At 45.1% G+C, this 25260-nt stretch overlaps 1 protein-coding gene across 13 annotated transcripts in view; it reads left to right on the forward strand.

The window, feature by feature from the left end:
- FBRSL1 (fibrosin-like 1) overlaps positions 1-25260 on the forward strand; it is a 398274-nt gene that overhangs the window by 360637 nt on the left and 12377 nt on the right. For 3 of the 13 annotated variants that reach the window (XM_014964416.1, XM_014964330.1, XM_014964366.1), the window contains exons 7-15: positions 7578-7974; positions 9518-9771; positions 14102-14337; positions 16495-16545; positions 17486-17581; positions 20965-21036; positions 21678-21716; positions 22704-22775; positions 24077-24209. In XM_014964416.1, coding sequence (XP_014819902.1) covers positions 7578-7974; positions 9518-9771; positions 14102-14337; positions 16495-16545; positions 17486-17581; positions 20965-21036; positions 21678-21716; positions 22704-22775; positions 24077-24209 — 1350 coding nt within the window. Of the gene's footprint in view, positions 1-7577; positions 7975-9517; positions 9772-13849; positions 14338-16494; positions 16546-17485; positions 17582-20964; positions 21037-21677; positions 21717-22703; positions 22776-24076; positions 24210-25260 lie in introns of all 13 variants that reach the window. The other 10 variants (XM_014964408.1, XM_014964353.1, XM_014964362.1 and 7 more) reach the window with 10 other exon arrangements.

Raw genomic sequence — 25260 nt, forward strand, 5'->3', positions numbered from 1 at the left:
TTAAAAGCTTGCATCTGGAGTTGAATATTTGTGGGTGCTTGCTTTCGGGGGTGAGGGGTGTCTTTCTAATAGCTTATTTACCTTGTTGCTTGTCTGTCACTCGGATTGGGTGTACATTGCACATAAAACAAGACAAAAACACCTTTAATGAGTAACTACAAGCAGCTCCAGTAACATTTTGTGGCCAGGGCAATGGAGTGGCTCTTGCATCACTGGTTTTTAGGCATCCAGCATCTGCTTAGGAGCAGTGCTGAAGAGATTTAACCCTGCAGCGTTTGATCCACCATTATAGCCCTAGATTAAAAACCTGTATGAAACTTTCAATCTCATTACAACGGCAGCATCCACAGTAGGTGCTTTAGCTGCAAATCCAGTTTCAGCTTTGCATTGAAATGTTGCCAGAAGCAGCATTGCTAGGAAAATGCAGTGTGACTTACTTTGGGGGGATTTGAACGGTGATCCCTCTTCTTTATGCTCTGGCCCCAATCCTTGTGTTTGGCACCCATTTTCATTCAGCTCCTGCAGCTTTGGCGTGTCGTCATGCATGCTTACAGCTAACATGCCTGGATAGAGCATGGAAAGCTCCCAAATCTCTAGGAATAAAACATCCCATTAAAGGACCATAAAGCAGCAAATCGGCATCAAGTCCATAGGTCTTAATGCTGTTGCTCTCAGTTTCTAGGGGAGGAGGGGAAATCTTTCTGTGCTGGAAGCTTTCGCAACAAAGGCTCTTATCTGTGGAGCTGGCTGAGGAAAACCTTCAGCATAGTGGTTGTGAATCTGCTTTTTGATTTGCGGAGTCCAATAAGCTTTCTAGTGGAAGTGCAGATTCCTATATGGCAAATTAGTCCTAATGTCAGTAGACTTCTTGGTTTTGATTAACATGCACAGACATCTTGATATATACGTGAGCCACAAACTGGAAACACTGATCTGAATGGAAGCTTTTTAATTTTAAATAAATATTTCTTTAGGAAGTCTCTCCTACATGTCCTGAAAGTACCAGAGTAAATGTGCATTTGCAGCTATGAGGTTCCAATTGGGTGAGAGCCTGTAACTGTACTGAGAGTGTTCAGACCAGGCTGGAGTGGTGGGCGCAGAGCCCTGGAGGTGGTCAGGGCATCCTGAAGCCCTCAGCATCACGGGTGGTGGTGAGGGACACATGAACAGAGCTGGTGCTGGTGGGTGCCCATGGGACGTATCCATGCATGTGTAAGAGGAGAGAGGAGCTCTCTCTGCTCAGGTGTGCTCCTGCCATGAAAATCATGGAGCGTGTCAACGCTTCACTCCCAGGAGTCATTGGCTTTGTGTTAAAAATGTGAGATGTTTCCCGTGTCATGACATTATGAAAATAACTTGAAGATATTTTACTTTTAAACTTGGATGCTTCAGAAAGGGGGGGGTGGGCAAGACACCCTTGGAAGTTAATTCTGAGGACCAAGCTGACAGCTTTTTGCCACTGTTGCTTTCTTCTAGGTTGAAAAGCTGAAGGCTTGTTACAGCCCCAGCATCCAGCAATCTAGCAGGTTAAATGACTTGGGCAACACAGTTTATTAAAACTGGCAAGTGCTCGCTCCAGTTCTCTTCCTGATAGTCAAGGCTGTCTGGGAGAGTAATTGCTAGTGGCAGCTGTTCGGAGGGTGTTTCAGATTGCGGCAAGACGATTTGACTTGACAGACAGCTCTGTACAAATGAACTGAGTGATAGGGGCCGAATCCAGACCCGGCTGCGGAAGGGGCTTCCCGCTGAAAGCCGTGGGGAACGGGCTGGGGGAGCCGTGCCGTGAACAAAGACCCTCTCCCCACATGCAGGCGTCAGGGTTTGTGCTTACCCTCGGCTTACTTGAAAATGCTGCAATTATTTGTGCAAAATCCACCAGAGACCTCTGATGTTCTGAGGAGCCCGTGTCACAGAACATCTTTTGACACGACCTAACGTGTGCAATACACCGCTGTCATGGTGGAAACTTGGCCTTTGCTTTGCACTAGTGTTAAAAATCAGTTGTGTTACACACCACGGAGCCTTCCAGACAGTGGTTTTATGTGCAAGTCCCAAGTCTTTATTCTGTATCTTAAGCTGATTTGCATTAAAATGGGTGGAGGAACTTGGTGCCCCATAAGTTGGATAGCTTCTGTGTTTTAGCCCTGCTTGCCTTACCTTTGCAGACCAAGCTAATTGTCTAATGTCTTAAATAGTGCTACCTTCCTAAAACACAATGAAAAAGCCATCCATGTAAAAGCAAAAGCCAGCTGAGGATAAAGAATTAGCACTTAAATATTGATTTTCACTTGTAAGCACTCTGCCAGCATCAGTGCTATCATTGCCAATGCAAAATGCTTTATCCTCCCTTGTGTTTATATATATTGCATATCCACAATACATTATGCAGCACTCTAAAAGCTCAATAATAAAAAAAAGGGTTGCTGAACTTCACTGGAGAGTCTCCTTTAGTTTTTTCTTTGTTTTGACCTGCTGCTGTAAAATTATGTTCTTCTGTACTCATTCCCCATGCTGATGGTTCAAAACTCGTCTCTGGGACTCATCAACTAACTCTGAAATACTCAGCTTCTTGCCACATATGTCCCTGTAATTCCTGTGGTGATGCTTCTGCAGCGTTTCTTGCTGGAATTATAATACGGAGCAGGGTTCAGCCTAGCCAGCCTGGCTTATGTCTGTTTTCAAGGATGTGTACAGGGTGGATAGATAGGCTGCAGATGGTGGTGGTTGTGTTTCTTGGGAAATTGCCATTGGTAAAGATGTCATTGATGGATGTAGGAGAGGAATTTCTTTCTCGCGTCACCCCATCACCCTTGCTGTTTGAATACAACAAGGGAGACTGCAGAAAGACGTCTGAAAGACTCCACTTTTCTTTTTTTCAAGAGACAAAGGAAAGGCGTGCAAGCAAGATTAGATTATTTCCAATCACGTTGTACGTGTGTTGACAGTCCCCTTTCAGCAGCAACCAGCAGCTTGCAAAGAGCAAGAGGCAGGGCTGGAACTGCTGTTGCCCTAAGTACTGTTTGTATAACACAGTAACTGCTTATTGGAGTTCTCAAAGCAGCCTTTACATGTTTAATCCCTTGCACTTGAGCTACTCTTAATCAGCTTGAAAGCAAATTCCTGTAACAGAAAGGTTTAATTTGTGTTTGGGACTTTCTGTATTGTGTTTAGCTTGCAATGCTCTGTAGTTACACTCCGGCGAGCATGTTGCCCCATGCAGCCATGGGGATGGGCAGTGCGTATTTATTCCAATCACAGATTTTGAATTCACTGAAGTTTCATGTTAGATCCATGCTGATGGTCTCCCAGGTTCAGGTAACTCCTTCTGAAGCACACTTTTTGCATCATAGTTGACTTTTTTGTCTCCCTTAAAATTGAACTTTTGTTTCTACAGACTTTCAGCAGCAGGAGCTAAAGCTCTCTATGCTTTTAAAAGTTGTTAAAAGTTTTCATCTTTACCAGGTTAAATTGGGATGGGATGTAGCCCAAGACACAGGGAAGCTGAAATTTTGCAACACTCCAGATGACAAATTAGTTGATCAAGGAGGCAGGAATTACTAATCCCAGGTTGTTGTTATTTTCCTCGTTAGAGCAGTTTCGGTCCTTTCTTCCCTGTCTCTCACACTCAGTCATCATTCATCCCCGTGAGATCAAGACATGTTTCACTGTCTGTTCATTTAAGAAAACCTCTGAATGGAAGAAGTCCAAAGTGTTTGGTTGGAAAATAAACAAAGTTGGCATGCTGAAAAGGGGTAGCGCTCTGCATGGTGGAGAATGGCAGATGTGATCCAGCCTTCCCATAGCATGGCTGAAACATGAATCATTGCAAATGTCAGATTTCCTGTGAAGGGACGAGCTGAACTGACATGCGTTCAAGTTTAATTAAGGTTGAATTATTGGAGCTGACTGTCAAGTCTTAGGCAAATTGGCTCAGCCTGTTATCATTAAGCATGAAAATTACTCTAGGACTTCGTAAAAATAAACACATTTTTGCCTCTAGAACATTGTGGTGGGGTCTGTGCTGCTCAGCTCCGTGGGTCTGTCTGCTCAGAAGGATGAGATTAGGAGCCAAAGTACAAAAATTTCAGAAAGGATCTCGATGAAACCTGATCCAGATTGCTCAAAAGGGCGTATTCAGTTTCTTCCCTCGGGATATTTCCATATGTGACCAGCAGTCAGCCTGGTCAATTGGAAGGAATTTGGGCATACAGGAGTGTGGTTCCCTTAGGAGGGACATTTAAGCTTCCTACAGAAACTACAGAGTTTAAGATCCTGATCAGAATAGGAAACATCTCTCATTAAAATCATTGAAATGTCAATGTGTGGTTCCCTTCCCTTCCTTTCAGCCTTTGCAGTTCACCCTCATGTCAGCCACGGGAAGCAGCTTCTCTCTCTTGTCCTGTGTCTCAGCCATCAGGAGGGGAAACGGGAAGGTCACCAAAACACCAGGGTTCACCTGCCATTCTCACCGTGTGGTGGCTGGGCAGGCTTGGGGGTTTTGCTGTCCCTCACTCACGCTTCTCCACGCTCACCCATGAATTCACACCAGATCTTTCCCTTCTCAGGGCTTCTGCTGTTGCTCAGTGTGGCTACAAAAGGAGAGAAGATGCTCACACTCATGCCTGTGGCTTTTCCAGAGTATGTGGGGAGGGGGAATGCATCTGGGTATTTTCATTGCTGTCGAGAATGAAACACAAAAGCGTTTCAGTGCTGCAGCCTGAGAGATGCAAGTTGGCAGCAGAAATCAGTCGTGTACCCCTAGTACTGACTAATACAACCAGGCTGGCTGGTCAGTTCAGGCAGCAAAGGAGCACGAGCTTTTGCTTTGAGAAAATTGCAAATGAGAACTAATGCTGAAACCACAGGGAATCAATAGTTGTCCATAAAACTGGTCAAACAGCTGCTTTTAATGCGGGACTTTATTGATTTGTGTTGGATCTAATTGACTTTTTACTCAACTAACTTTTGTGGTGCCAGTGTGTTTTGAATATACACCATTAGTCCACATTGCCTATAATTACACAATCTGAATTGGCAGCAGGAATCAGTCGTGTACCCCTAGTACTGGCTAATACAACCAGGCTGGCTGGTCAGTTCAGGCAGCAAAGGAGCACGAGCTTTTGCTTTGAGAAAATTGCAAATGAGAACTAATGCTGAAACCACAGGGAATCAATAGTTGTCCATAAAACTGGTCAAACAGCTGCTTTTAATGCGGGACTTTATTGATTTGTGTTGGATCTAATTGACTTTTTACTCAACTAACTTTTGTGGTGCCAGTGTGTTTTGAATATACACCATTAGTCCACATTGCCTATAATTACACAATCTGAAGTTTAACTCTGTGGGAGGAGGCCTGTTGGATGGAAGGAGGTAATGGGCTCTCAGGAAACCTATGGTCAGGAATGAAACCCAATTGCTTTTTATGGGTAGCTCCTGAAAAACAGTGGGATCTACAGCTGTGAATACACTTTCTCTGAAATGCAGGGTGTGGGGACCCCTGGCTTGACTAGTCAATGACAATTTTTGACTTGTTAGTAATAAAGCCTGAGGAAAATTTACAAACATAGGTGGCATAGTAAAAAATAATGGTGCACAAGAGCAATGAGAATTTTATTTTAGAAATAAATTTTTTGTCACTCTAAATAACATTGGAACCAAGTGTAGTTACATCTCAAAACCAGGGTACCTGTGGTGCATGAACTCATATTTGAAAAAGAAATTCACTGAAACAAGACTTAGCCTTATATTTGTTGTAGGGAATAATTTAGGACCTCCAGACGTTGTGTCAAACCTGTAAAGATGTATGAGGTGCTGGAAAGCGCAGGGTTGGCCGTACTTGCTGCCAGCCAAAGCACTGCTGTTTGGAAAGGCTTCCGTTCCTGTTATTTGTGGGTTTGAGGCCACAAGTCCTCAGACATCTTCAACTGATAGTTGAACACCTTCAACATCTTCAATGATGTTTCCATTCGTTCTCTTTTCACATTCTGAATTGATATATGTGTGGTTGATTGATTGATTGGTGAAGGAGATGGTGTGATGGGGACAGTGCAAGCAGAGCCAGGAGCAGTGTGGGGAGCTGCCTTTTACCTCAAAGAAGGAGATGCCGTCACGACATGGGCAGGCTGTGACCCGTTGCTGTCCTCCTCTCACCTAATGCTGCCCAGGGGGTGCTCAGGCCGTCGCCGCCGCAGCGAGGGCTCTGGCCTCACACAAACCGCGTTCGCAAGCTCCTGGTTAGAGCATCTGCGCAGCCAGAATTAGCTTGCGGGGTGTGTTGTGTGTTATTTCCACACCTCCTACATCAGGAACTGGCTCAGTCCTTTGATGAGATGGGAAAATTTCAAAGGTGGAATTTGTTTGTGAGGGTGTTGGGAGCATGTTAATGAGTGTAGGTAACATCTCCTGCATGTCTGCGAGCCAGCTAAAGGCTAACAGCTGCCAGCACGTTCTGGTGGGTAATAAAAGCGTGTATCCTAAAAGTCATCTAGAAGTGCTGTGTGTGCACGGTGGGGTGTGTGCATGTGAAACACATGGGCAACACTAGTTCTTGTAACCCATGAACAGCTTTTTCTGTGATTGTGGGTGTATCTGTACTCAAGGATACACACATTATGTCCAAAAGAGAGTTACAGTGGGAGTTGAATCGCATTCGTGTTGGTCCTTTTGGTTGTCTGTGACCTTTTGGATCTGTTTGATCTGAAATCTCTCTCCTTTCCTTCCTTTTCCCTTTTTCCTTTCCAGCCTTTTAACCCTTTGGGCTACTTTGTTTAGCTTAATTTGGTAAAAATGAAGTACTTGGCATAATAGAAGGAGTAATTCCATATGGAATTCTCACCGTAGGTGCATGTTGCAGTGCATTTTGCATCCCTGATAGTTCAACGTGCCATGCATACAGCTCTGTGCAATACTTGGGGTGAGCAGGACTACACCTGGGTGCTCACTGCACTTCTGACTGGATTTTTCCAGCCTTCTCTGTTCTGTTCTTCCACGCAAGTGTGTGGCCAGGGAGCAGCAATGTCCCAGCTTTGCTGCCACCCTTTGCTACACGAAGATCCCAGGTAGCCTCCTCCTAGAAGCCAGGTGGGGTTATCATTAATGATAGTGCTTGGGTCACAGTGTGTTGTAGCTGGAGTTGAGCCTAAATACAACGTAGGTTACCTTGAAAGAGTGTTGAGAAAATGAAATGTCTTGTGTTCATGAGTTTCATTATCAGCCTTAAAACTCACACTGATCAGGAAATACTGTGGCAGTAACTTGAGACACGTTCACACTCCTACTGTACATAACCTTGGAACTCCATAGAAGTCACAAAGCTGTATGTTCTTTGTAATATGCATTCATTTAATGACAGCTAAGTCTCTTACACACATCCTAACAAGTACTGTAGTCTGGCTGGTCAAGGGCAGCGGAAGGACAGACGCACAAACACACATCCATCTTGTAGCAGCAGTGCTCCCACGATGCTCCCACGAGCTGAAACATGACTTGTTTTTTCTCAGGCATATGTTCCACCAAGCAGAGAAACAAACGCAGACCTTTCAGCATGCGCTCTGTTCTTTTTCTCGTTGCTCCATAAGGTCCCACCTTGAATGACAAGCCAGAAGCGAAAGCAGCCAATGTCCCAAAGGTGTCTGGGCTAGAGCGGAGCCGGGAGCTGAGCACCGACGTGCCCTTCGCCCTGCCTATCCCCAGCCCCCAGCCAGTAGCTGCCGTTGTGACTTCAACCTCCTCAGCGCCCACGTCCAGCGCCAGGGCGAGCCCACTGTTGAAGAAGGAGCCAGTGATTTCAGCACCAGCACCACCAAGGCTCACGCCTCAGCCCCAGCCTCGGCCACAGTCACAACCTCAACCTCGGCCGCAGTCGCAGCCTCAGTTAATACCTGAGCTTCGGACCCAGCCTCCGAGTCACATCCCTCCACCTCTCAACTACCAAGTGCATCACCAGGTGGCCCACAACGGACTCAACAATATCAGGTAGGGGAAAGGGACACTCATGTCATCTTTATGCTACTGCCGGGACAAAACTTGTTTCCAAAGGGATAGAAATTGCTGGGAGGCAAGACGAGCACTCTTACTGCCTGGGTAAGATGCTCCGTGTTTTGGATATTGGACTTTCTGTGCTGACTCGAAAGGCTGGAATTCCCAGCAGTGGTGGATAGCTGCATTTGAAACATGGTGGGAGAAAGGCATGTGTAACTGTGGGGTAAAGTTCCTATAGGTCCAGTTTCTAGTGGGGTTTTACACTGTCCTGAGACGGACAGTTCTTGTCTTAAAAATTTAAGGTGGTTTGAGTCTGAGCAACTCAGAAACTTGAGTCTCAGCAACTTCAGACATACTTCCATTGAAGTAGGTTTGTTCATGGTTATCACAGTTTTTTGGTTCACCACCATCAAGAGAGGGATATCTATAGAGGAAAATGCTGTGTCCCTTAGAACAGGCTCCAGTGTGGGCTGAGAAATCTGCTTCAATCTGACGTAGTCAGATCTAGCAGGATGCTTAGCTCCACTGTTTAGATTTCCTCCATCCAGTAAGTAGGATGGGTGAAAATGGTATGGATAAAATATTTCTAGAGAACAGAGTTTAGACAGTCAGCTGGAACTTGTATAGTCTTTTTGCTGGTACAGAAAACATGCCTTGCCTCCCAAACCAGAACTAGGCTAATTTAAACAAGATGAGAAAACTGATTTAAAACATAATATTTGGCTGCCCAAAGGTCAAAATATGAATACAGGGAGCTGCCATTAACATGTTTTTCATAGTATCCTGCATTCTGTTGTGGTTTAACCCTGTAAGTGCCACCATAGTTTAAATTATTAATAATATTTCAAACTATTCAAGATATGGCAGAGGTTTAGATTGCAACAAATGATTGGTATTGTGGGAATTACACTAAATAATAACTGCAGTGATACTGCCTTTCGCCCCACAAAAGTTAGACAACTCACAGTGGAGTAATAATTATAGAAAGATATTTGAAATACAGAATTATTGTGTGAATAATTTATGAACATGGCATGTGTTTGCATGTTTGTGTGAATATAACTACACGCCATGCACAGCAGATACAGCTTGGTCCTGAAGTCACTCACACTGCAATTCTGTGTACCCAGAGCAACAGAAAAAGGAATTAGAGTAATTGCGTTGTATGATCACAAGGATGCACATGGCCACTGCAAGGTCATCAGAGGCTAAATAAAGGTGCAAAATCCAGCTGCCTCTGTGGCCTTCATCACTATCTCGAAGATAGCTCTGAGGATTGTAACTTGCTCAAGCACCCGAGGAAATGTCACTCCAGAGACCCCAAGCCCTGTCCCACCCTGTTGGAGAAGCTCATTAGGATTCATTATTGTCCCCACTGCTGTTAAGAAAAACATAAGCTTGGGGAGATCAGCGTTACGTAGTTGTGTTGTTTCTGGTAGGGTATTTATTGCACTGTTTCAGTCTTGTATTGTAACACTCTCTCTCTTTCTCTCTCTGTCTCTCTCTCCCCTCCTCCCCCCATATTTTCTCTCTGCAGCCGGAGCAGCAGTGCTAGCAGTGCAACGAGCATCAGCCTCCCGAAACACCTTCCCCTCTCCCCCCAGATTCCTCCGCACCATTCCTCCGGCCCAGCTCTGCCCCTCTCCATCTCTAATCTTGCTACCTCGCACTTCTCTCTCAGATCGCAGACCCAACACCAGCACCATCCGGCCATGTTCGCCACCCCACCCACGCTGCCACCTCCACCAGCGCTACCTACCAACAGCCTCGTGATACCAGGTCACCCTGCGGGTAGGTTCCCTTCTTCTTCCAGGGCGGATCTGCTGTGCATGCACTGGAGGGTGTTGAGAAATGGGCTGGCTTGGCTGGTGGGCAGGTAAAGTAAAGTGACGCAGACCCTTCCACGGGCAGTGTGTGCTGGAACTGTGAGAGTGCTCCTGAAACAGGTAGGAGACATGGACGCGCTTTACCAGATGAGAGATTGTAGAGACAGCACTGTAGCTTCCTATAAGAAGTCTTCAAAGCAAATTTTTCTTAAAAAAATCCCCTTTTCAGGGCACGAGTTGTCCAGCGTGGCATTCCACAGATATTCTTTAGATTAACAAAGGACTGAGGTACAGTTTGCCATTCTCCCCTTTTTCTCCCCACTTGAGTGAAAGCTGCTGCTGTTAGAACTGACTTGAAGAAAATGTATCTAATCATGCCAGAAGGTTGCTCTAACTGAGGACCTATATCCCCTGTCCTGATTCTTCAACAGGCAGGATCCTCTGCCCGCGGCCGCTGGAGCTGTCTGTGTGCCCATGGCTGCTTGGCCTTTCTGAGCCAGACAGCTCAGCTGACGAGCTCTGCTGTTTGGCTCTCACTGTCTTTGCATCCTTTTAAGAAGTTTCCTTTGTTCACCCTGGCCCCCATTCCATTGTCACTTCTGCCCTAAATGCCCTGTTTATAGCTTATCCATTAGCCTACAGCTGTCCCTGGAAGAGACCCTGGCAGCTGGAGACTTCCCCACAACTTTCACTTGCTGGGGCCTCCTTTTGATCTGGCATTTGACTCCACAACTAACTCAGCAGGGATTAAACAGGACAAGCATTTTGCAAAAAAAAAAAAAGCGCCCTCTGTTTCCTACAAAGCCAGTTAAAGGAGTAAGGAGAGGGCAGATTTGCTGCGGAAAAATCTGATGGCCTTGTGTCCCCTTTTTTCCTTCCAGGAGCTAAACAGTGTCCCATTATTTATAGCTGCTTCTTTAAATGAAAGAAAAATGTGAATTGGTCCAAAGTGAGCTCTCAGAATGATGATAGACAAAAGTGCCATGGGTTCCTAGCCAGAAGCAGGACCACATAGGCCAAAGCTGCCGGCTTTCACAGGCCCTGGCACCATCTAGAATTTCAACCACATGGCTGGGAAGATGTTGGCAGCGCTGTGGGAGACCTATTCATTGCTTCCCCTGTTTAAGGCAAAGGACTACTGTGATGGAGCCTTTGAAAGTCTTGCAAAAGGAAATAGCAATGTGCTCACTAAAAGCATGATATTGCAGTCACTGAAAGCAAGTATGTTTTCACCATTAACTTCAGGAGGTGCAAGATCAAGTGACCTATTCACATTGAGCAGCTTGCCAGGAAACGCTAACAGTCTTGCTCCTACTAAAAGGATTTCTCCTGCAATTTGAGCATGAGAAGCCTAAGTTAGTGGAGGGAAAGGTCTGGGCGTCTAACCCTGCAGACAGTGAAATGCCTCTTGTCTGCATTATATGAAATGCCTGCAAACTGGCACATCATAAAATCGATACAGAGCGCTGCATAGCCAGGAGCTTCTGTTGTCATTCGCATAAAAGTTTCTTAAAAGCAAACGGTATTGCTGAGCAGCCTGAAGAGCTGGGATCCGACTGCTGCCAGCAGCACAGGCCTTGCTGTGCCGTTCGAGTGCCTGTGTGCTCTCAGTGAGAGCCCCAGCTTGGAACAGCCATCAGAGAGGGTATGGCCCTTTGAAGTCTCCTTTTTGTCATCTCTTTCTCCCTTCTCCCTCCACTTTGGAGGAAAATGTGCTTTAAATTTTCTTTGGCACCCTTGTCACTGTTGCTGAGAAGAGCAGCAGAGCTGCATTCACTGATGGTACAAATTCAGGTCTCTGAATAACAAGCACTTCTGGTGGCTTTTCTTTCCTTTGAAACTTAAAGCTTGTGCCGGTAACTTAGGAGCAACCCTTGTGTGGGCTGCTGCCCTCTACTCAAGGGCACCAAGGCCTGATGTAGGATACAGATAGGGAACAGCGGTCTTTTGTGTCTTCTCTTCTGAACAGGAGGGTACCCAGCAACATCAGCAGGACTGACCTTTTCTGCCATGCCCACCCAGTGTGCGCACACGGAGCAGTAGCATCTGGGCATTGGAAGGGCTGCTCAGCCCCTCTGCTCCTAGTTGTGTTACTGCATGGCCAGCCCCGTGGGATGAGGCATCACTGGTAGCCACAGGAACTTAGTTCTGATCCTAACATTGCCCAGACCTCTCTCAGGGCTGGGTTCTTACTCAGCAGCCCTATCCTTACTGTGAAGCAGCCACTCCTCCGAGTGCCACACCGCTTCTCCAAACATCTCCAGGCCTTTTCTTTTCCTGACAAAGGCCAAAGTTGTGGTACAGGCCCATGGGCTGGAGCCAGCTGCAAATCTATCAGTCTGACTTCAAGTCTCTTAAAGAAATTGGATATCAGAGCACTTCCAACTGCCAACTCGCTTTTATCTCTCCCTCCAGAAAAGTGGATTATCTTGATGCTAACAGAAGGATTCAGTTTCTTTAAGTCATGCCAGATTTAAATGCATAAACACACACACACATATGCAATCGTACTCATTTTCTCTGAAGAGGTTAGGTTTTGGACCTAAGTGCTTTCAGCCTAGTTTTTTCTTGTTTGCTTGCTCCAAGGAGAACCCATTATAGACTCTTTTGCTTCAGTGCCTTAGGCTTCAGTATCACAAGTATATGTACTTTCTGCTTTTGTATTAATTATTATAAAGATTGTAGCACTACACGGTACTGCTCTTAGCAGTACATTTATTACTGAAAAGCAAATGTCTTAGGCACCCAAAATTGCTTTTCAAAAGTGACTTTCAATAGGATGTAGGCTTCTGAATAGCAGTAGAGACGTTGAAATTTCCTATCAGAGTGCCTGTTTTTAAAGATCTTAACCATGTCACTTCAGAAAATGATTGATTTAGACATTTCTAATGTTACTCCAGAAAATATAAGTAAAAGAAATGCCTGCAGAACTTGAAATAAAAATTCTTTTGCCCCTTTATATTCAATTTTGTAGTTTAAAAGAGGTGTTACACTGAAAGAAGTGGATTCATGTAAATGCAGAAGCAAGTAGGTCGTTTGGGACTGGGTGTATGTCATCCACGGCTGGTGACACAGGTTACTCGCAGCTTAGAAAATATCTTACATTTTGGGTGCTGATTCCTGTTTGAAGTTCTTAGGCAAAATCACTGATGGATTTAGTTCATACCAGCAGACATTTTGGGGAGGTGGACATTTGTCCTTAATGTTTTCAGTCATGTCATTTCTAAAGCGCTGCTATCTTTCACCATCCTAAACCATGTTCAAATTCAGTGCAAATTTTTCTTCCAGAGGACAATGCTGAGAAAGAGGTGACATCTTATATGGTGGAACATTTTGTTTCTGTGTTCTTGCAACCTCCATGAGATCTTGAGCCAGTTCAATGTTTTCCTCTTCCCACTGATTCCTCCTCCATATTTGCTCATAGGATAAAAGCCTGAAGGAAAGGACAAAAAAATGACAATGATAGCCTGTTAGAAATTGAGGAAAGGACTGCTTAGTATTTAGGATCTCAAAAAAAAACTTCCTGCGAAGAAGACCTCAGTTTGTAGGATGGATGTTCCTGGTCACTGTGTGCGTGTCCAGGGGCTGAGAGGGAGGAAGATGGCATGGGGATCTGTTGAGAAATGGCCATCTGAGCAGGTAGTTTCCAGCCACCCAAGTCCACGGTTCTCTCATTGCCTGGTAGATCTTGTCAAAGTTTTACTTCTTAAGCACATAAATGTTAGCGTAACACCCGCATTAGGCCCACCATCCATTTTCGGTTGCTCCTGAATCGCAAACCTCTGAAGGAGCCAGGTGGGTAAAGCCAGCCCGTGTCCTCCAGGGTGCTCCCCGGCTGGCACGGGGAGGTCCAGCCGCCGTGCCGCCAGACCGGAGCAGGAGGTGGGTTCCCGGTGCCGTCCGGTGCCGGTGCGGAGGCGTCGCCGGTCGGCGCGGCGCGGGGGTGTCGGGGCCGCGGGCGGGGGTCGGGGCGGCTGCGTGCATTGCCGCCCCCGATGATGTTTTCTGCTGTGATGACTCATGGTGTTCTCTCTTGTCTTTAGATACCAGCCTGTTGATATCATTCAACCAACCAATCATGTATTGCCAGCCTCATTCGGGGATTCTGATTGGTACTTTGTCACAGGCATCTCTCTTACCTCCACCAATGAGTCCTCACGTAGAAAACCACCACAGCATGACCTGCAGAAACAGGGAATGCCAGGTGAATATTGACTCTTTCTCCTCCGTCTTTGTGGTACTCACAGGCCCACGGGCCTCTGTGTCTTTTTTTTTTCTCTCTCTCTCTCCTCTAGATCACGAACTGCTCAGGCAAGAGCTGAACAACCGGTTTTTGGTTCAGAGTTCGGACCGGGCCGCTGCCTCACTTGGCCCGGTGCCGCTGCTGAGAGCGGAGTTTCACCAGCACCAACACACGCATCAGCACCAACACACCCACCAGCACACATTCACTCCTTTTCCATCCAGCTTGCCCCAGACGCCGCTCATGCCGCCCTCTGCACCTCCCATGGTGCGTACCCCAGCCCAAAATGTGAGGATAAGTAGAGCATCTCTGGTCAAAAAGCCTAACCCGCTCTTGTCAAACAAAACCCAGTCCTCTCCATTTCAGCCGGGCGTGCTGTCCCTGCCCCTCCGACCTGGAGGCCTGCAGAGACGGTCCCAGCAGTCCCAAAGGGACTCCTTTTCCATCTGGAGCCTCCACACCGAGCCTCCAGGTCCCCCACGCTGCGACCCAGGAGCAGATACCCCACCCATGAGACAAGTCCAGAGTCCCTTTAGTTTCCATTTTCGTGTGTCTCACTTTATTTCAGTTCCCCCTTCCCCAGAGCGAGGTCCCATGACACACCAAAACACACCAAGAAGGACACCGCAAGAGCGGTGGCCACCAGGACCAAAGGCAGTCCCCACAGCGTCTCACTGCAGGGCAGACCCAACTTGCTTACCCAGAGCTCTCACCATAGTACAGCATCTGTCTGATAGGAGTTTTGTCCCTCTTCCTCCTAATTCCCAAATCTATATCGATTTTGGCATTTATTATTTGATTACATCGACAAGCACTAATTTGTGTGTGGCTGGTTCTTCTTGTGGGAGAGATCCTCCCGGCCATGTAATACGCATTAGCCTTTTGCTGTTGAATTTGCTCGTAACACAATGGGACTTTGCTGCAGCTGTTGCAAAATTGTTAGAGATCTGCTACAAATGGATTTTGTCAGTACTTTAAAATGCTCTCTCTCCCAAATTCTGCCAATTACTTTGTGGGATTGAAAGAACGAGATTCAGCTTTTTTCCCCCTCTCAGTTTCACACTATGTCCAAAATGTAGAAACGGCCTTCTTCTGCTAAGGCGAGCAAAAGCAAAAGCAGCATTTGGGAAGAACTACCAAGAACTCAAGGAGCATAACGTTTCTCACTTTTCTTTCCCACTGCTGACTGCCCGATGACATTCTTGGGTTGTAATCTGCTTAGCAGCGAGACAATTAAAAGTAATACCATCTGCCCAAAATCCGGCCCCAGGTGTTTGCTCAATATACTCGTGTGTAAACACCTTCCCCTCTTTTCTTGGTCCGCGTAAAACAATCTTGAAACTTTTCTCAGAAACCTCCTGTTATTTAAGAATCCTGATATCCGATCCTGTGAACAGCTCGCTCCCCTCCCACCCGAGCCCGTTGATGTCAGCCTTCATAGCAAAAACAGCTTGCAAGGCTCTTTTGTTATATTTCACTCACATCTTCTTATATTCCACTAGATCAGGTCTGCTAATCCCAACACCAGAGAAGAGTGTTGAAATTTACAGCTGCATGTGTTTGGTAATTTATGGTATTTACACTGGAGGGGACATGGCTCCAGTAATAACTGTAATTAATGAAATTACAAATCTACTCTCCTGCACAGAGGAGTGTGAAACAGCAGCTGACTTGCCAAATAAGCAGCTTTTCATGGGGTCCTACAGCTCTCTCCCCTGCCTTCATCCCCGCTCCCTCCTCCCCAGCAGAATGTACATACTGTTCAAAAATGCAATGTATATATGCTTTGGTTTTGCTTCCGAGGAGGTACAGGACAAATGGTCATAAAAATAAATATATGGGGCACAAACTGCACACATGGAGGTGTTAAAACCCCATGCTGGAATGGAAAAGGTTAACAATCAGCTTTTCTCTGGGGTGCTCTCTCTGTTGCAGGGGATGGGGAATATAGAGAGATTTGTGCTTCTAAAGCAATTAAGCCCATTTCCAAACGATTTTGGCACTTTAGAGGAACCCAGAAAATGGGGAGTGCGTATTGGTTGCCCCTCACTAGAGGCTGGAGTCTGATGGCAAACCTACCTCCTAGTCTGTGATCTAGTTCAGTGCTCCAGGAGCAGGTCCCAGATCCAGACCCGGAGCTGCAGTTCCCCGTGTCTGGCTGTGCTGGGGCTGCCGGGACCGCTCTCCTCCAGCCAAGGGGCCTCTTCATCCGGGGCCAGCAAACGGGGCTCTGCAGTCAGACTGGGCAGCCCGGGGGCTCGTGCCTCCCTGTTAGCTTTGGGCAATCAGCTCCCTGATGAGCGAGTGTGGAATAACCAGTCAGTTCTGCTTGTTAATTGCTGTATGAACGGGCTGTGATTATTTGTTTGTGTTGAAATCCTGATGTATCTGCTACTGCTGAAACCAAACTCACGTGTTTCCTTTTTTTTTCTCTTTTCTTTCCAGTTTGACAAGTACGCTCCCAAATTAGACAACCCTTACTTTCGACATTCCAACGTGAGTGCTTACCTTTCTAGGTGGTGTCTTTGTTAATGGTTCTGCTTGCTCTTCCTTTGCTTGTTTTCGATTGATCAGTAGCGTTTTGATTCATTCGTTTCTAAAGCTCTTTTCCGTCTTGATTTTCTTTTTTTTTTTTTAAGGGACAGAATTTTCTTTGGGCTTTTTTTTTTTTTTTATAAATCTTTGTCTACTGCATTTTTGCTGCAGCAGCTCTATATTGCTGTGCCTGGGATGGCAGGGAATGCGCAGAAATTGCTAAATGAGTGGTCATTGCAGTATCTTTGCAGCTGGTGCTTCTCACAGTGCAGCAGCCCGGAGTGCATGGCTCTTTCACAAGATTTTGCTCAGGTCACAGGAGTAAGTCAGACTGGTGGTTTCTTCCTGGTGCTCCCCACTGCTCCAAAGCACAAAAACTATATGTTTTGGGACTTGTAAAATTGCTGTATGTGCTCAGGAGAGGCCTAAGCAAAACTTTAACCCAACCTACACAACTACAAGGTGGCGTGCATGTTGCCTGTGGTTAGTGTGCAATGCAGCATCTTGTGGTTCTTTTTCGCTTTGAAAAGTTAAAGCAAGTCACATTTCAAAATGGGATCAATTTGTTTGCTAATGCAGAAAAATGCAAAGTTAACCAAAAGTGAACATAAACCCCAAATTACTCTGATTCCTCTAAAAATGATGAATGCTCTGTGCTTCCTGCAATAGTTCCACAAATTTTAAAGGCACATTTGTTCAGCACTATCTAGAAAATTCATCAGACGAGCGCATTTTCCAAGTTTTGGCTTTGCTCTTAAAAATTTTGAAAGCAAATTTAGTGAGTATTTTCACTGTGGCACTTGTTCAGCACAGTACTATTTTTGTATGTGCCAGGCTTGGCACCTACCTCCATTATTGTTCAAGTTGTCCTGTGACATAAGCATCTCTTTTTCTTTTGTAGTTCTTTCCAACCTATCCTCCAGCAATGCCTGGAATGCCACCCATGCTTCCACATTCAGGTCCCTTTGGGTCACTTCAGGGAGCATTTCAACCGAAGGTACAAACTTCTTCTTCTGAAGGCTTTGTTCTTTTGCTGGGAGAGAAACGATCTTCAGAGTCGCGTCTCTGGTGATTTTGCAGCACATGATTTAAGTAGCAGGAGCGCAGCCCGGGGTTGGAAGCCATCGCCCCGCAGATCTGTGAGCACCCTCTGCACAAAGCAGCCAACACTTTAGCAGAAATTTTCTCTTGGCACTACACATAGTTCCCTGGAAAAGGATATAGTGGTTCACTTGCGAGGTCAACTGAAACTGGAGGAGAAGCGTACAGTCAAATGCGTTATTAGATTGAAATATTTACAGCTAATAATAGACCGATGAGTCCCAAATCATTTTATAAATTTAACGGTCTGAGATTGCAAAAGATAAACTGTGTTTATTCCCGGAAAAAAAAAAAATAAGGGGGGGAAATTGACTGTACAAGTGTGGGAACAATAGGGAGAGACTGCTGTAAATGGGTAGAGCAATTTGAAGGAGCTGAATTTTTATTCCCAGTTCCGACACTGTCTGACCTTGGGCAAGTCGCTTAAATCTTCTGTTCCTCAGCTTCCTCATCTATGAAATTATCTTGCAGTGGGTTTTATAAGGGTTGATTAATGCCTGCAAGCTTCTTTGAGATAGTGTGTTTGAAAGGTGCACTGCAACTCTAACGTATCATTACAACTAGCACTGATTGGCATTTGGAAATGTTGCCATGATAACCACCATTTTTGATGAATTCTGTGGTGCGCATTGCTTTTTTTTTTCCTCCCAGATTTGTTCTTTTTATTAACTATTTTTAAATGTACAGAAACTGTTAAATCTCTCCACACAAGAAATACGCAATACATCTATAGAGCATTTATTTGAAAATGGAGCATTTGCTCCATTTGTAAGCTGAGATGTGTTTCGCTTCCTTACATACTGTGATTTTAGAAGTTTCTTATCTTGAACTGCATGTCCATAGAGCTCTGGTGCTGTGTCAGAAGACTTGAAGGACCAGCCTTGTAGCCGGGCCATTCCTGTTTGCACTGGGAAGGTCATTTCCATAACCACACCGAGCAGGGCTGTGGGCTGTGCTTCCCACACCAGCATCACTGGCGTCAGTGGACATCAGTAATTAGCAACTGCTGCCTCTTACAACCTTCCCACTTAATTTTTTAATGGAAGCTGGAGTATTTCCTCAGCATCCATTGAACTCATTACACTCTTCTTTTCTGGAGGCATTAAAAGTCTCTAAAATGGCTGCTTTCAACCCAAGTTCTATACGCAACAGCTGCAGGCATTGGAGAGGAGCAATTAATTACAGCTGGGCAGAGGGAGCAGAGGGACAGAACGTAGCTATCTCCTGATGGAGTTTGTCCACCAGGGTTAATGGTTGCTGTTCTTGCCAGGGGATCTCTACAGACCCCATGTTGTCAGGGTGTGACTTCCCAAGAAAAGGAGCTGCGCAAATGAGGTGGAATTGGCAACATTTTGCTAATGTGAAGATAGGGTGCAGTTTTGCCATAAGGCTACTGTTAATTAGGAGCTCCTATTACATTGATAGCATGTTCTTCTGGTTTCCGTCTTCATTGCGGAGCTTTATAGGTACCATCTCACTGTAAAATACCATTAGACCAAGAGAAGCAGTGACATACCGAGAAAGAAAAAGTGAGCAGACCCTTTACATTTTTAAACAGTTCTTAGTGCTATATTATAACTAGCTTTTAATTCATTTTAATGACAGATACATAGAAATTTGCTAGCTTGAGTTTAAGCAGCGCAAGGTCACACTCTGGAGCCATGGTTAATCACTAACATCACTTGATCTCTGGACGGTGCTGTATATACGTGCAATCTAAAGTCTGAAAAAAAGAAGGATAGGTTGAAAAATTACTCTGCCACTTTGGCGATTATTTTCCAGTTTCCTAGAGGAGCCAGAGCCCAACTGCTGGGCAAAGCCACTCTAGGCATCGTTACTGCATCGTTTTTCCATGCTCTCTCCCTCCCAAGCTGTTTGACTAAAGCCTTCATAATCACTACAGACCTGATGATTCGGTTTTGGCACGCTGGATCCTGCACTTCTTGCTTTCCAAAGCAGAGGTCTTGGTTTTGTTTTTCCCCTTCCCGTGTCAGTTGCCTACAGCTGTGCGTGTAAATCCACTGCACATAAATCCAGGCTGACGGTAAACTTCTCAGTGAGCTTCCCGAAGGCCATTTCTCACAAGCTAAGAACTTGAAAAGGTCAGAAGTATTCAGTTTACTTTGCTGGAGGAAGCATTCACATCTTTCTCCAGGGGACAAAGGGACAGGATGACACCATGCTATTAACATGTTGTGATCTTAAAGCTCTTGCCTGTATGATAGCTGTAACTTATTTGCCACCTTATATATACCTCAGCTGTCAGACAGGCCCTGAGAGCACAGATCTGCCTGGGGAGCTCGTTGACTTACCTACACACACACACACGAGAATTCTCTTTTTAATGAGTCTGGAAGTTACGTAGCCTCAGACAAATTAAAACCTATCTTTCCTCCCACATCCATGATTTCACTCATTCCTCGTACAGTTTGACTGTTTAAAATCTACTGTAATTTGACCTAAAATGTGAGTGAAATAATCTCTTGGGGAATGAGGTTTAACCCCTCTGCCCTCAGCTGCGCGGAGGCACCAGGTGCAGTTGCTGTGGGAGTGGGAGATGGAGGAATGCCAGGGTGAGAAGACGAACGAGTTCTTGGGGATCGCCTAGGACAGGGCAACAGGTGGGATCCGGAGGAGGAGGAGGAACAGGGATTCATTGAATGAGGTGTTTAATTCATGCTGGAAAATGATGGGATAAACAATGCAAAGCTATAAAAGACCCACAAGCACCTTCTAAGGTTTCTCGGTTTGCCTTGTCGATGCAAATAGATGGGCTGTCACCCTTTCAGCCATTGTGTTACCGAGCCCCAGTCGGATGGGGCCATGGTCCAGTAGGTGCAGTATGGGACCAGGATGCTGGAGTTGTTCTGTTCCTGACCACAATATACTGGTTGCTGCCTGAAACCTGGAGGGAGTCAGTACACCGCTCTCATTCCCTCTCCTACTGCCTGCCTGTTTTGTCTAAAGAATAAGCTTGGGGGGCAGGGACTGTCTCTTCCCATCCACTTGCAAACTGCGTAGCACGATCGGGTTGTGATTTCAGTGGGGCTGAGGGGTGCTGCTGTAATACTGTTACTGCCGCTAAATAATGATAGATGACATGGTGGTTAAATGCTGTTGGCTGTCAGTAAGAGATAACATTTAGCACTAATGCAGCAATATGCGTGTTCAAAGCACAGTACAAACATGGACTAATTAATGCCGTTAACATCAGATAGAGATGTTAAATGTACCGCCGGTGTGATACAGTATTGTTCACGCTCTATTCTTCTCTTTCAGACTTCAAACCCTATTGATGTAGCAGGTAGACCAGGCACAGTCCACCATACGCTGCTGCAGAAGACTCCTGGGGTAGGCAACAATATATAACCTTCCTTTCAGCTTATCTGGGTTTACAGTAAACACAGTGATTGCTTGTAAAAAAAAAAAAAAAAAAAAAAAAAAAAAGGGGGGGGACAATTTGCCCTTCCTAAAAAAAAAAAAAAAAAAAAAAAAAAAGAGCAGCTGGTGAGCAAATTGGCCTTCCAGACTCAGAACGTGCAGTCAGGACAGAAGTTTCTTTTTCTGGTGAGACAACAGCAGCCTCCACCCGTCGTGAATACAAAGGGATGTTGTATTGACTTCTTTAAACAAAGTCAGAGGGAAATGGGGCAGGAAACCCCTTCAAGGTCTTTCCCTTAAGCATTGCTTGGAGAGTAATTTTATGTGCTCCATTTCAGAACTGTTATAAAGTTTGGAAAAGCACTGGCACTGTTCAGTTGCTGGCATGAAGCCGCCTTGTTTATCATAAAATTCTGCTGAGTTTGGTGCAAGGAATGAAAGAGAAGTTTTAAGCCTCTTTTAAGCCTTTTAGGTTTCCCGTGTCACAGGGGACTTCTCTGGAGCATGGCTTTCTAAATGTTTTTATTTGTTCAGAGGAAGGAAGTTCCCCACCTTTCTGTATATAGGCTAACTTAGAAAGACTGATTGTTTTATTTCTGCTTTTTCCATAGGTGTCCGACCCTTATAGGCCTCCAGTAAGAGTAAGTAAGGTTTGTGGGGGATTTTATATTCATATATATATTTATGTGCACACATTTCAAATACTGTGCATGTGTTTCTGAAATGTAACATTTCAGAATGTTACAGTAGAAAATTTCATGCTCATCCTTTATTTAAAGCAAAATATCTATATATATGTGCACCCATTTCAAATATTGTGCATGTGTTTCTGAAATGTAACATGTCCAGTAGAAAATTTTATGCTCATCCTTTATTTAAAGCAAAATATCTTAGTTAGCTCTTAGCTGCTTCTGATTAATAATGTTTAGGTAGAATCTCAACCTTCTTTTGCATCCATTTATGTGCATTAATAGTTCACAGAGTGAAATAAGGGTCACAGAAATAAATGACTGTGAGCCTGGACAGACATTCACCAGTGATCAGATTGGTGCTGGCTTAGGTCAATGTGTTTTATTTGTGCTCCTGATGTTCCACAAAAACACCCTACCGTGAGTACTGCAGCTGGGCTGAAAACCAGTGACTGGTTCAGCCGTGGCACTGCTCGTCCCTGGTGATTGTTGGTCCTACCCCTTTCCTCCCCAAACGCAAGCTGCTGTAATAACCACGCAGGACTCAGCCTGCAGTGCGGCAGGGATGAGTGAACAGGGCTTTTTTCAGAAACAGAACTGTTAGCTGTTAGTTGCTTTCTCTTCAGCATGGCATACCATTCTTTGCTGCCATTTGCTTGGGTTTGTGAAGGAGGGAGAGAAGAAGTAGGAGAGAACAAGGCAGGGATCTCGAGTCTCCATGAGATGAGGAAGACATCCCACATCCCACATTCTTCCTGTTTGATTCTTTAATTTAAACATCATCTGCTGCAGTAGAGAAAAAAATGTTGATCACCTATTGTGCCGTTTCAGTAATCAGCCTTTCTCATTGCTTAGCTGCCTGCTTGACAGTAAGGGAAATGAAACGTTCTATCTGATGTAGATTGCTTACGTATAAATTAATCTAAATTCTTGTGCTTTCCATTGCAGAAACCCGGGAAGTGGTGTGCGGTTCATGTACAGATCGCCTGGCAGATCTACCATCACCAGCAAAAGATAAAGGTAATTCAAACAGTTTCTGGAACAAAGCCAAGTCTTTTGGCTTACAGATTATATTTTAGTGAGTGATGAGCAGGAAGCAGTTACTCTTGGTGATTCTCCAGCTTGCCTGTATTGATTAACTAACTCTCTCAATCCTTTAACATTTATTGTAGCAACCATAAAGTTTATCTGAGGGCAAAGGAGCTGGGTTGAAGGGTAGCAAATGGAGCAGGAGATACTAAGTGCACAGCCAGAAAGAGAAGAAAGGCAGGGGGAAGGTAATTTTGCCCCAAATCCATCTTTTCTACGAAGCATATGTGTTTAATGCCATTTCCCATTTGTACTAGTACCTCTTGTGGAATATGGAGTATTACCCCATCCATAATGAAACGACACAGTGCAGAACATGTGACAAAACATAGAGCAGGCTGGCTGTTCCTGTGTTAGGGGTTGTTGGGCTTTCTGCACTGCCGTGCTGGTGGGCAGAGGGACAGGGTGTAAAGCTCAAGAGGTACCAAGATGTGGGTACACTGGGGTGCTGCTACAGGCTTGAAGTTGCCGGTGGCGGGCCTAATAGCTGACAGTGAGACTGCTGTAGCATTTATTTTATCATAGCTCCTGCTGCAGTTTTCTGTCCCGTTAATGAAGACTATTCAGTGCTTAAGTAGGCGCACTACAATTAGTCCCTCTACAAGGATGTGTGTCCATTTTTTTTTAATAAGCAAATATATAATCTTTAAGCTATTGAGAGCCTTATATGACTTAAGTGCGGTTCTGACTGTGCTCACTTCTACAGGAGAAGGATGGAAGTACCCTCTGGAGCAGCATCATAGTTCCTTTATCCTTCCCCCCTCGTCTGCACGCTGAGCTGTACTAGCTGCAGGAAGGGCACAGTGTAGGGACATCTCTCTCTTTACAAACGGGAGAAGCAAAACAGAGGAGTCTGTCACCCAGCTCCCCTGACTGCTGTCGGCAGCTTTCTGCCTGCAGAGTATTTGTTGTCAGGCTGAGAGCACTGACTGATCCTGGGGTGCAGCGCACTCGGTGTATCATGTTGCATGCTCCGTTGTGTGTGCTGAGGGGCTGAGGACTCACTTCAGACCTTATCCATGTGGATGAGGCAGGCAGCTGAGAGGCTGCGGAGCGAAATGGCCTTAGAGATGCTGTCAGAGCGTGACTGCGGTACGTGACCAGAGATGCTGCTGTCACTCTCGCTAACTCTCCCTGGCAGGGCTAAGCAGGAGCGAGCCTGAACTCCCTCTCTTTTTCTCCCATAAAAAAAAGGAAGTGTATAATGAGATTGTTTTTATATCATTTGACAGCAAATGCAGCTGGATCCCCACAAGCTTGACATAGGTGGTAAACTTGACCTGTTCAGCAGACCTCCCGCCCCTGGAGTGTTTCCAGGCTTCCATTATCCACAGGATCTTGCCAGGCCTCTGTTTTCTACCACAGGTAAGGGAAGATCATCATTTGTTGCAAAAAAAAACCCAACCAAACAGTCAGTATATGTAATGTGTGTCTCTACAGCTACATATGTCTCAAAAATCAGCAGGCGAGTTGGTTCACAGGGGTGCGGAGGCACTGGCCACTGCTGTGACCTGGGCTCTGCCACAGCCTCCAGTGTGGCATCCTCTGCACATCACCAACCTGCAGCACTGGCTCTTACATTCCTGTCTCTGCAGCTGGTTCTTATGTGTCCTGATTTGCAGGCTACAGAGTGATTTTAAAAAGCAATTTTGTCAAAACACTTGGAAATGTTTCTGTTGCACAGGATTGGAAGTGGCCCTGGTCTCTTTCTTGCTTTTATATTTGCCATGTTCTTTTCAGCTCCTCCACTCACCAAGTTTCTGTTTGTTTTCTGAAAACAAGGTTTTTTTTGTAAAAGGAGAACTTCAATAACAGCATTGAAAATACCACAGAAGGTGTATTTGTGAAGTGTTTGTTTTTTAAATACAAAATCCTCCTATGTGTTATGAATTCCAGCAATCTCTAAGGCTTAAAATGGTATATTGAATTAAAAAAAAAAAATACAGTTTACATTAATTAATTGCTTTCTGATCTGTTGGAGAAGTAATTACAATTAATGCAATTACCAAAGGGCAGTAAGCTTCATTGCGCTGTTCTTGATGGCTCTGATCACAGGACGTTGCAACTCTGACATTCTGGTTTTGGAGGTCACTGGTGCTCTTCTTGTTGATCTATACCTACCAAACGTTGGGGGTTTCTCTTCCCAGGTTTTAACTTCCCCCCTAGACTTTCTGTCTGTGTTTAAAATGCCAGCGTCTGCCTTCTGTATGTTATTAATTGGAAACTAATGTGATTTTCTTTCCAAAATTTACTCTGTTTTTGTGATGCAATATTGCCCTCCCGTTCTAACTCCGTGCAGACACGGTCATATTCAGGCTTCATATTCAACAGGCTTAACCCTGTTGAAATGAATGAGATTAGAAGTGTGACCCTTGGCTTAACTCTGTTGAAATGAATGAGATTAGAAGTGTGACAA

Source organism: Calidris pugnax, unplaced genomic scaffold (genome assembly GCF_001431845.1).
Source record: "Calidris pugnax isolate Ruff unplaced genomic scaffold, ASM143184v1 scaffold32, whole genome shotgun sequence".
Classification (NCBI taxonomy): domain Eukaryota; kingdom Metazoa; phylum Chordata; class Aves; order Charadriiformes; family Scolopacidae; genus Calidris; species Calidris pugnax.